Source organism: Carcharhinus amblyrhynchos, chromosome 7 (assembly GCF_965287045.1).
Source record: "Carcharhinus amblyrhynchos chromosome 7, sCarAmb.v2.hapA, whole genome shotgun sequence".
Classification (NCBI taxonomy): domain Eukaryota; kingdom Metazoa; phylum Chordata; class Chondrichthyes; order Carcharhiniformes; family Carcharhinidae; genus Carcharhinus; species Carcharhinus amblyrhynchos.
In genome coordinates, this window is record NC_137330.1 from 5,609,107 (window position 1) to 5,621,883 (window position 12,777).

General features: G+C 44.4%; 1 protein-coding gene across 1 annotated transcript in view; it reads left to right on the plus strand.

Moving 5' to 3' along the window:
* elp3 (elongator acetyltransferase complex subunit 3) overlaps positions 1-12,777 on the plus strand; it is an 88,057-nt gene that overhangs the window by 2,452 nt on the left and 72,828 nt on the right. Inside the window, exons 2-4 of the mRNA XM_080191856.1 lie at positions 2,702-2,801; positions 5,781-5,919; positions 7,387-7,457. Of these exons, the coding sequence (XP_080047982.1) occupies positions 2,702-2,801; positions 5,781-5,919; positions 7,387-7,457 (310 nt within the window). The remainder of the gene's footprint in view (positions 1-2,701; positions 2,802-5,780; positions 5,920-7,386; positions 7,458-12,777) is intronic.

A 12,777-nucleotide genomic window follows, 5' to 3' on the forward strand; every position in this document is an offset into this window, starting at 1 on the left:
TTAACAAAACGAAGGAGCTAGTCATTGACTTCAGGAAGTGTAGTGGAGGGCATGCCTTGTCTGTGTCAATGGGAATGAAGTATAAATGATCGAAGGTCACCAACAACCTGTTCTGATCCCTCCATGTGGCCACTATAGTTAAGAAAGCCCACCAACACCTCTAATTTCTCAGGAGACTAAGGAAATTTGGCATATTCACTACAGCTCTCTCCAACTTCTACAGATACAACCAGAAAGAATGTTTTCTATGGTGTATCACCAGTTGGTATGGCTCCTGCTCTGTCCAAGACTGCAAGAAACAACAAAGTGTTGTGAATGAAGCCCAGTCCACCACTCGAACCAGCCTCCCCTCCATCGATTTGATCTGCACTTCCCGCTGCATCAGAAAGGCTGCCAGCATAATCAAGAACCTCATGTACCCCCGACATACCTCTCTTCCACCTTCTTCCATTGGGAAAAAGGTACAAAAGTCTGAAATTGCATACCAGTCGATTCAAGAACAGCTTCTTCCCTGCTGCCATCAGATTTTTGAATTTACCTATCTTATATTAAGTTGACCTTTCTCTACACGCTAGCTAAAGCTATGACTAGCTGTAGCTACTACATTCTCCACTCTTCTATTTACGGTATGCTTTGTATGTATAGTGTGCAAGAAACAATATTTTTCACTACCCCAATAAATCAAATCAGAATTAGGCTGTATGGCCCTTCAGGCTTACTCTATCACGCAATGTGATCGTGGCTGAACTTCTGCATTGATTCTACTTTGCTGTTTTATCCCCATAACCTTAGATTTTGGGGCACAAGTGGAATCAATCAAACTTTGCCTTAAATGTAAACATCGACTGAATATCCACAGTAGACCTCTTAGAGAATTCCAAAGATTCCCAATCTCCTGAATGAAGGAATTACTCCTTATCTCAGTCTTAAATGGCTGATCCCTTATCCTGAGGCAATAATACCAAATTCTACAACCTCCAACTAGGGGAAACGGTCTCTTTGTATAAAACTGTCTAAGCATTTTGTCTTTTTCAATGAGATTGTTGTAAAATTCAAAAAAACGTAGGCTCATTTTACTCAATCTTTCCTCATAAAATATTCCTCTCTATCCCAGAAATAAATCTAGTGAGCCTTGTTGCAACTCATTAGCGCAAATATACATCTCCTTAGGCGAGGAGTCCAAAACTGTCCAGTATTCAAGTGCGGTCTTGCAAAGCCTTATATACTTGCAGCGAGACTTTCTACCTCTTGTACTCTGACCCTCTTACAATAAAGGCTAACGTACATTTTTTTTTACCGAATGTTGCTGAACCTGCAAGTTAACTTTATGCTTTGTATACAGGAGCCCCCAAGTTCCATTGATAACATTTACTGTCTCACCAAAATAATCCTGCTTTTCCATTCTTCCAATCAAAGTGGGTAATTTCACATTTTCCGTCTGCTACCTTGTGTGATCACATAATCGGTCAATGTATTCTTGCAACCCCTGTTTCATCCTCCTAGCTTACTTCCCCACCTAACCTTGTATCGTCAGCAAACCTGGATAGTTAACCCTCAGTTCCCACATTTAAGTAGTTTGTAAACAGCTGAGGTCCAAGCACTGACCCACAATCAGCATTCCATAAGTTACTACCTATTATCCTGAAAGTAACGTGTTTTCATGTGCTCTCTTTTCTATCAATCCATGCCAATATTGTCAGCACCATGAACCCTACTGTTATGTGGTGTCCTGTTGAATGCCTTCTGTAAATCCAAACATTCACTGGGACGCCAGCAACAAAAACTCAAATAGATTAGTTGAATACAACTTCCCTTTCGTAAAAGACGCTGCCTAATCATATTGTGATTTTCCAAGTGCTATGTAACCATGCCCTTGGTAATTAATGGCAGAGTTTCCCTGACTATGATGTCAGGTTAACTGACCTATGGATTTCAGATTTCTCTATCCCTATCTCAACATCATCATCCATACCTCTATTACCCATCGATTTGACTATCCCAGTGTTCTTCTGACCAGCCTCCCATTTCATTTCTGTTATCCTGTCCTGTCTCCTATCATGAATCAAATCCTACTCGCAAATCACCCTCAAGATTGTCAACCTTGACTCCCAACCCACCAAATTCTCTAGTTTAAAACTCTCAACCTCAAGTTCAAATCTTGCCTTGCTTCTCCCTATTTCTGCGACCTCCTCCACCCCTACACCGTCCACTCCTACACCTTCTCCAGACTTTCCCTCTGTGATTCCGTCCCCTTATTCCACCCCTAGCCAATTCTGTTTGCCTCATCATTGGCGGCCGTGTCTTCAGCTTTCTCGACCCTAAGCTCCAGAATTCCCTCCCTAAAGCTTTCTTCCTCCCACTTGTATCTCCCCCTGAAGATGTGCGGTTAAGTGAATTGGCCATGCTAAATTACCCTTGTGTCGGGGGGATTAGCAGTGTAAATATGTGGGGTTATGGGAATAGGTCCTGGGTGGGATTGTGGTTGGTGCAGACTGGATGGGCCAAATGGCCACGTCCTGAACTGTAGGGATCCTTTGGATTCTAAGATCCTTTTTTGACTGGGATTTTGGTCACCAGGAGTCATGTTTAGCTTGCGGTTTGTTCGTGTCTGATTACAGCTGTATGAAATGCCTTTGGAGAGTTCCTCCACATTAAAGTTGCTTTGGAAGAGCAAGTAGTTAACATCTGCCCTCTCTTACAGTGGAGTTCAGCCATGCTGAGCGGATGATGATGACAATTGCTGATGTCCTCAAGCAGCTGATTGAGGCACACGAGCAAGGGAAGGATGTCAATCTAAACAAGTAAGTGTCTGCACTAAACTATCTGTTCATCTTGATTTAATTTCAAAATGCTTAAGCAGCACGACAGAGGTTACCAAGCAGAACTTTGACATAGAACACATCTGACGGCTTGTTTAGGAGGGTAAATAAGGCCCAGATATCACCCCAGGGGATTTTTACAGCAACTTCCTTGCAGTGTGACTGTACGCCTACTTGTGACAAATAAACTTTAACTTTGCTTTAGTATCCTCTTCAGCTCCTCCATCATGGGGGTGGGGACAGTGGTTAGCACCGCTGCCCACAGCATCAGGGACCTGCGTTCAATGCTGGCTTCGGGTGACTGCCTGTGTGGAGTTTACACATTCTCCCCATGTCTGCATAGGTTTCCTTCGGTTTTCCCTCTCAGTCCAAAGATCTGCAAGTTAGGTGGATTGGCCATGGTAAATTGCCCCTTAGTGTCAGGGGGACATGCAGGGTAAATACATGGGGCACTGGGGATAGGGCCTGGGTGGCATCATTGTCGGTACAATCTTGATCGGCCAAATGGCCTCCTTCTGCACTGTAAGGATTCTATGAAAGGCCCAGATATCAGTCCTGTAGTCTCATATCACCTTCATGTTGTCCTTCACTGGTTAAACTGGTACAAAGTGGTACTGTTGTGAAGTTTTGATTCTGCCAATATTAACTTGCACGCAGCTGATTTGAAGCCTCTAGCGATCTTAACAAGATAGTGCAGAATTCAGTACAGCCCCATAAGAACAAGAGATGAGTATTCAGCCCCTTGAGCCTGTTCTGTAATTGAATTAGATTGTGGGTCATCTGCACTTCAACTTCATTTACCCATCTCAATTCTCTAATCTCTAATACTCTATCAATCTAAGGTTGAAATTTTTAATTGACTCCTAGAGGTAAAGCCTTTTTGGGGAAGAGAGGTCCTGATTTCCTCTCCGCTTTGCGAAGAGGTTTTTCTTGGTTTCATTCCTATTAGAGGAGAGAGTTCCCCCCCCATCCATCATATCCAACCCTTTATCATTTTAACTCAGAATCAGAGTTCAGTTTTTTTAAGCAGTAAAACCTTTGTGCAAGGTTGCTCAATTAGCACAGTTAGATGATTCAAACACAAAACAAAAAAGCTTTGAATGATCACATGTTGTCTGTGCCATGGACACTGTCGAGGCCACCAACTGAAGATAAGAATTACAATGAGACTTTCTGCCAGGAGGCTAGAGTAGCAGGTTGCTCATCTTCTTGCTTTGCACTCATTCTAATATGTGGGGGAGGCGATGGCCTGGTGGCGTTATCGATCGACTGTTAATCCAGAAACCCAGCTAATGTTCTGCGAACCGGGGTTCAAATCCTGCCAAGACAGATGGTGGAATTTGATTCAATAAAAAAAATCTAGAATTAAGAATCTACTGATGACCATGAAACCATTGTCAGAAAAACCCATCTGGTTCACTAATGTCCTTTTAGGGAAGGAAATCTGCCGTCCTTACCTGGTCTGGCCTATATTTGACTTCAGAGCCACAGGAATGTGGTTGACTCTAGGGATAGGCAATAAATGCTGGATGGCCAGCAACGCCCATGTTCTAACTTGCCTGGTTCCTCCCATATTTTAAATGTTGCTGTTTTTGTCTGATCCACTCCTTGCTAAAAGTTCTTTGCAGGAGAACAGTAACCAAGGCGTTGAGAAGAGAACAACCAATCAGAGGTTGCTTGCTAAGTAAGCTAAGGTTGGATTTTAACCATGAGATGTTTTTGTTGTAAGTGCAAAAGTTCCGAGAGTGCCCATGTCCAATTGCACACTTTCAGCCAACAGCAACCAGAGGTAGTCTGGACTCTGGAGCAGGCAGGATAATCTGCATTGCTCTTGTACAGTCCTGATCCCTCCTGCTGGATTGTTGCTTTAGTTTCACAATTGGGGTCGGATCACTCATTCCACAATCATCTGCTTCCAGATATTCTCCCCATCCAATCCAGGGTCAGTGTTTGAGATGTTCCACAAGCGGAACTCCAAACATTGAAATGTTTAATTAATCAGATGTGTATTACAATTACTATATGTACCCTAATCACTAATTACTACTCGGTATTGTATAGTAACAACTTGCGTTTAACACAGTGAAACATCCCAAGATACTTCAGAGGAATGTAAATCAGTCAAAAATAGAAACCAAAATACAAAAGGAGATTTTGAGAGAGGTGACTAAAATCTCCTTGAGAGAGATGGATTTTAAAGAAGGTGAGCGAGGCAGAGAGGGTGTGGGAGAGAAATCTAGACCTTGACACCTGGGTGGCTAAAGGTGTGACTGCCAATGGTGGAGTGATTATAATGGAATGATTTCAGATCAACACTGGAGATGCTGAATAAAACCAAAATTAGAAGAAGGCAAAGATTTCAGAACCAGGATTCTTGATACTGACAGCAGTTGGAGTAGGAAACACAAGTTGCTCTTGAAGAGTTTGGTAGCTGGATCCCTTGGGCAGAAGGCTTTTCCTGGCATCTGTGGTTGATGAATTGCTTTGTGCTAATGTTGGCCTGCGGATGGTTCCTGCAGCGAGTTAGAGCCCCAATCTGACTGTTCATGAATACATAACTCACCAAGCATCCCAGACCTGTGACCATAACCATCTAGGAAGAGCAGTAGACACCTGGAGCTTCCCTTCCAATTCACTCACCATCCTGACTTGGAAATATATTGCCATTCCTTCACTGTACTTTGTCAAAATCCTGGAACTGTCTTCATAACAGCACTGTGGGTGTACCTACACCACAGGGACTGCAGTGGTTCAAGATGGCGGCTCACCAATATCTCCTTAAGGGCAATTTGGGATGAGCAATAAATGCTGCTATAACCGGTAATGCCCACAACCCAGAAAGGAATTGTTAAAAAGCTACGGGATATACTGGTCCCAGTGGGATTAGTTGCTTCAGTTTGCTATTGAATGTTAGTTTTTGTCCTGTCTATTTATTTATGCTTCCACCTTCATTTATTTAAGAGTGAAAACCAAGACCTCATCAAAGTATGGACTGACCTCACAACCTCGCCTTGTGGACATCATTGCGGCTGTGCCCCCTCAGTACAGAAAGGTGTTGATACCAAAACTGAAAGCGAAACCCATCAGGACAGCCAGCGGGGTAAGAGTTTAAAGTTTATTAGTGTCACAAATAGGCATACATTATCACTGCAATGAATTTACTGTGAAAATCCTCTAATTGCCATACTCTGGTGCCTGTTTGGGTACATAAGAACATAAGAAATAGGAGCAGGAGTAGGCCATCTAGCCCTTCGAGCCTGCCCCGCCATTCAATAAGATCATGGCTGATCTGTCGTGGCTCAGTTCCACATTCCTGCCCTCTCCCCATAACCCTTAATCCCCTCGCTTATCAAAAACCCATCAACCCGCGTCTTAAAAATATTTAGCGAGGTAGCCTCCACCACTTCAATGGGCAGAGAATTCCAGAGATTCACCACCCCTTTGAGTGAAGAAGTTCCTCCTCAACTCCGTTCTAAACTGCCCCCCCTTTATCTTGAGGCTGTGCCCCCTAGTCCTACTGTCCTTTCTGAGCGGGAAGAGTCTCTCCACCTCTATCCTATCCATCCCATTCATCATCTTATATGTCTCAATGAGATCTCCCCTCATTCTTCTAAACTCTAATGAGTACAAGCCTAGTTTATTCAGTCTCTCCTCATAGCTCAACCCCATCAACTCTGGTATCAGCCTAGTAAACCTCCTCTGCACTCCCTCCAAGGCCAAAATATCCTTGCGTAAGTGCGGCGCCCAAAACTGCACCCAGTACTCCAGCTGTGGCCTCACCAATGCCCTATACAGCTGAGGGAGAATTTAGCATGGCCAATGCACCTAACCAGCACGTCTTTTGGACCGTGGGAAGAAACCAGAGTACCCAGAGGAAACCCATACAGATACGGGGAGAATGTGCAAACTCCACACAGACAGTAACCCTAGGCCGGAATTGAACTTGGGTCCCTGGCACTGTGAGGCAGCAGTGCTAATCACTGTGCCCCCGTACTGCCCTTTCCATCCTGAAGGATATTAGTGAACTTGATGGCTTTTTTACGACAATCAGTGATGATTTCATGGGCATCATTAGACCTTTAACTTCAGATTTTTATTGAATTCAAATATCACCATTTACCATGATGAGATTTGAACGCATTACCCTGGGCATCTGGATTAATGGTCTAGTAATTACTAGAATTTCAACACCATACCTGCTGTTGCAAAGTGTATCTGTCTGACTTCCTGGGACAGATGTTGCCTAACTATTTACAGCGAACAGGAATGCTCGGCTAGCCTTTCGATTCTGATTGGAACTCTGTTTTCCCTCCTGACCGGCCGAGTATTTTCAGCATTTTGTTTTTCTTTCAGACTTCCCTCACCTGTACTATTTTGCTTTAGCAATTTCGTTCATCCAGGGATGAGAATGACGCCACAAGGGTGGGACAAGGGGAGTGCTGAGCACATCACTCTGGGCATCATGTCCTGGATTACTGGGTTCCATCTTGACCTCTGCGACAGTTTGGTTATACCCAACTTGCTGTTACTATTTGCCTCTTACAGACCCTCTCTCCTCTGTCCGTAGATTGCTGTGGTCGCAGTGATGTGTAAGCCACACCGATGTCCTCACATCACCTTCACAGGAAACATTTGCGTGTAAGTTCTGAAAGTAAAGTTCCCTCCCGTCTGTCATGATTCTTTTAAGTGATTTGAGCATATTTGCTGGTGGACCCCATGCCCCTGAAACAACTGAAAATGGCAATGGTAACCACACAAATCCCAAATCAGAGAAACAAGAAGAAACTGTCGGTGCTTATCTGCATCAACTAATTGGGCAGAGGCTCCTGGGTGGGTTACATTGTTTTTTTTATTTTTCCTGTGGCCAGTGGAGAGTTCTATCAACTGGAAACTAGCAAGACCAACCCTGCTGAAGATACAGGTGTGAGTGGTATTGCACAGTCACATGGTAGTGTCCGTCCTCCTGTTACAGGAACTTGTTGACCTGCAAGGATTAGAAAAGAGGCCAAAAAAGATGAACGTGTAGACTGGTCATTTTCCAGAATTCTTTGGACCATGGATTGGTCCCTACAGATTGGATGGTAGCTAATGTAAGCCCACTATTCAGAAAGGGAGGCAGAGAGAAAACAAGGAACTATAGAACTGTGAGGCTAATGGGGAAGTTGCTAGAGTCTATTATCAAGGATTTGATAGCTCAGCATTTGGAAGGCAGAGGTATAATCAAAGAACAAAGAAAACTACAGCACAGGAACAGGCCCTTCGGCCCTCCAAGCCTACACCAACCATCCGCCCAACTGAACTAAAACCCTCTACCCTTCCAGGGACCATATCCCTTTATTCCCATCCTATTCATGTATTTGTCAAGGCGCCCCAAAAAGTCACTATTGTACCTGCTTCCACTACCATCCCCAGCAACAAGCTCCAGGCACCCACCACCCTCTGTGTAAAATGCCTGCCTCGTACATCCCCTGTACACCTTGTCCCTGGTACCCTAGACCTGTGCCCCCTACTAATTGACTCTTCCAGTCTGGGGAAAAAGCTTCTGACTATCCACTCTGTGCGTGCCTCTCATAATTTTGTAGACTTCTATCAGGTCACTCCCTCAACCTCTATAATTCCAGTGAGAACAAACCAAGTTTCTCCAACCTCTCCCCATAGCTGATGCCATCCATAGCAGGCAACGTCCTGGTAAATCTTTTCTGTACCCTCCCCAAAGCCTCCACATCCTACGGGTAGTGTGGCGACCAGACTTGAACACTATATTCCAAGTGTGGCCTAACTAAGGTTCTATAAAGCTGCAATGACTTGCCAGTTTTTAAACTCAGAACTCCGGCCAATGAAGGCAAACATGCCATATGCCTTCTTGACTACCTCCTTCACCTGCATTGCCATTTTCAGTGACGTGTGTACCTGTACACCCAGATCCCTTTGCCTATCAATACTCTAAAGGATTCTGCCATTTACTGTATGTTTCCTATCTGTATTTGACCTTCCAAAATGCATTACCTCACATTTGTCCAGATTGAACTCCATCTGGCACCCCTCCGCCCAAGTCTCCAACTGATCTATATCCTGCTGTATCCTCTGATGGTCCTCATCGCTATCTTCAAATCCATCAACCCTTCTGTCGTTCGCAAACTTAATAATCAATCCAGTTACATTTTCCTCCAAATCATTTTTATGTTATATATATATATATATATATTACGAACAGCAAAAGTCCCTGAGGAACACCACTTGTCACAGCCCTCCATTTAGAAATGCACCCTTCCACTGCTACCCTCTATCTTCTTTGACTGAGCCAGTCTTGTATCCACTTTGCCAACTCACCCCTGATCCCATGCGACTTCACCTTCTGCACCAGTCTGCCATGAGGGACCTTGTCAAAGGTCTTACTGAACACCCACTGCCCTACCCTCATCAATCATCTTCGTCACTTCCTCAAAAAACTTGATCAAGTTCGTGAGACACGACCTCCCCTTCACAGAACCATGTTGCTTCTCACTAATATATCCACGTATTTCCAAGTGGGAATAAATCCTGTCTCGAAGAATCCTCTCCAATTATTTCCCTACCACTGATGTAAGGCTCACTGGCCTGTAATTACCTGGATTATTCTTGCTACCCTTAAACAAAGGAACAACATTGGCTATTCTCCAATCCTCTGGGACTTCCCCTGTAGCCAGCAAGGATACAAAGATTTCTCTCAGGTCCCCATCAATTTCCTCTCTTGCTTCTTTCAGTGTTCTGGGGTATATCATGTCAGGCTCTGGGGACTTATTTACCTTAATGTTTCTGAAGAATCCCAGTATCACCCCCTTTTTGATCTCAGCATGACTCAAGATATCTACACACCCTTCCCCAACTCATGCACCAAGTCCTTCACTTCGGTGAATTCTGACGCAAAGTACTCATTTAAAACCTTACCTATTTCCTCTGGCTTCACGATAGATTCCCTCCTTTGTCCTTGAGTGAGCCAACCCTCTCCCTGGTTACCCTCTTGCTTTTTATATATGTATAAAAAGCCTTGGGATTTTCCTTAATCCTGCTGGCCAATGCCTTTTCATGACTCCTTTTAGCCCTCCTTACTCCTTGCTTAAGTTTCTTTCTACTTTCCTTATATTCCACACTTGCTTTGTGTGTTCCCAGCCTCCCAACTTTGACAAATGCTTCCTTTTCCTCTTTGACTAGACTCACAATATCCCTCATTATCCAAGGTTCCCAAACTTGCCATACTTATCCTTCATCCTTACAGGAATGTGCTGATCCTGAATCCCTTTCAACTTACACTTGAAAGCCTCCCACATGCCAGATGTTGATTTACCCTCAAACATCTGTTCCCAGTCTACATTCTTCAGTTCCCGCCTAATATTGTTGTGATTAGCCTTCCCCCAGTTTAGCACCTTAACTTGAGGGCTACACATATCTTTATCCATCAGTACCTTAAAGCTTCCTGAATTGTGGTCACTGTTCCTGAACTGCTCCCCTACTGAAACATTGACCACCTGGCCGGGCTCATTCCCCAAATTCCAGTATAGCCCCTTCCTTAGTTGGGCTATCTACGTGCTGTTTCAAGGAACAGTTCTGGATACTCCTTACAAACTCTGCCCCATCCATGTCCCTATCACTAAGTGAATCCCAGTCAATCTAAGGGAAGTTGAAATCTCCTACCACAACAACCCTCTTGCTTTTACACCTTGCCAAAATCTGCCTGTATATCTGTTCCTGTGTCTCCCGCTGGCCTATGGTAAACCCCCAATGTTGTGACTATATCCTTCCTATTCCTGAGCTCTACCCATATTGCCTCACTCTACGAAACCTCCATGGTGTCCTCCCGCAGTACAGCTGTGATATTCTCCTTAACCAGTAGTGCAACCTCTACCACCTCTTTTACATCCCCCTTATCCCGCCTGAAACATTTGTGTCGTGGGATGTTAAGCTGCCAATCCTGTACTTCCCTTAATCAAGTCTGTGTAATAGCAACAACATCATAGTTCCTAATACTAATACAAGCTCTAAGTTCATTTGCCTTACATGTTACACTTCTCGCTTTGAAACAAATGCACTTTAGTCCATCAGATGCTCTTTGATTAGCAAATCACTCTGCCTGCTGTTTCTCTGAATCTTACTGGCCTTACTCTCTGGTTCCCCTTCAGCTAATTCACCTTTGCTTTGGTTTCCCTCCCCTTCCAAACTAGTTTAAATCCTCCTGTTGGCACTAGCAAACCTCCCGGCCAGAATATTTATGCCCTTCCAGTTTAGATGCAACCCGTCCTCCTTGTACACCAGGTCCCACCTGCCCCGGAAGAGACCCCAATGGCCCAGATAGCTGAAACCTCCTGCCTCCATCAGTTGTTTCTGATGGTGAGGGAGTCCAGAACTAGGGATCATAGTTTGAGGATAAGGGGCAAACCTTTTAGGATTGCGATGAGGAGAAATTTCTTCACCTGGAGAGTGGAACTTATTACCACAGAAAATAGTTGAGGCCAAAATGTTGTCTGAATTTAAGAAGGAAATTGGGCTAAAGGGATATGCGTAGAAAGCAGGATCAGGGAATTGAATTTTATATCAACCAAGATTAAAATGAATGCCAGAGCAGGCAAGAAGGGCCAAATGGTCTTGTCCTGCTTCTACTTTCTATGTATGATTATATGTATACAATACCCATAGGAATTGTGGAAAGCTTGAATGCTGTTATTTGCTGCTGAAATATTGGAAAAAGTCACAAGATTTTACTTCAACCTCCAGCCATTGCTCCTTCACAGGGAATTGTACCCTCAAAACTCTTCACCTTCCCAACTCCCACCTGCTCACATTCAACACAAACAGAAAGAGCTTTTGGATTTCTCTGCTAGTCAAATCTGGGCCATCCATGCAGCCCACTGCACAGCTACTCACTTATTGCCAAGATACCCTGCTGTCAGAACCCCCTGTCCTTATAAAGCTTCCTCTCAAGTAGTTTCCCAAACTCATCATTTTGATGAGACCTCTTTCCTGCTCCTCAAGCCCTTATTCTGCCCAATGTCCGATCACCTGATGTTGGAGGCTCTGATCCGTGGGTGTATATCCTTGTACGCAGCCTGAAGTTTACATCCCACCCCATGCAGACGTGAAGATCACGCTAGACGAAATATACACCACTACGAATAGCCTTGAGATGAAACATCCCGAAACCTGTTCGTCATGGCCAGAGACTTCAATCAGGCCAAGCTCGAGCGTACTATAAGTCACCACCAGCACATCATCTGTTCCACCAGAGGCCCAAACGTTCTAGACCGCTGCTACACAAATATCAAACATGTCTACTGCTCTATCGCCCGCCCACTTTGGCAAATCAGACCACAAGGTTGTGCTGTTGATCCCGGCTTACAAGCAAAAACTGAAGCGGGAGAATCCATCAAACAAAGTCGTGCAATGTTGGTCTGAAGAATTGGCTGATGATCTACTGAGCTTCTTGGAGTCAGTGAACTGTTTGGAATTTAAAAACTCTGCGACCAGCCTGAACGAGTACACCACTACAGTAACTGATTTCATTCGTAAGTGTGTAGAAGACTGTGTGCCAAAGAAGCAAATCCATGTGTTCCCCAACCGGAAACTTTGGATGAACAGAGATATCCACTGCTTCCTGAAGTCCAGGTCTGTGGCGTTCAAGTTGGACAACACTGACCAATGCAAGCAAGCCAGATATGATCTAAGGAGATCCATCAAAGATGCCAAAAGACAGTACTGGACCAAGCTAGAATCCCAGGCTAGCCACACCTAGCCTCGCCGACTATGGCGAGGTCTGCAAGACATAACAGCTACAAGATAATGGCATGTAAAATCACAGGCTCCAATGCACCCCTCTCTGACAAGCTCAATGCATTCTACGCCCGTTTTTAGCAAGAGGTCAGCCAGAGCATGCCCTGTACCTGGAAGCCCTGGATCAACCTGTATCTGGGGTCACCATTGCATATGT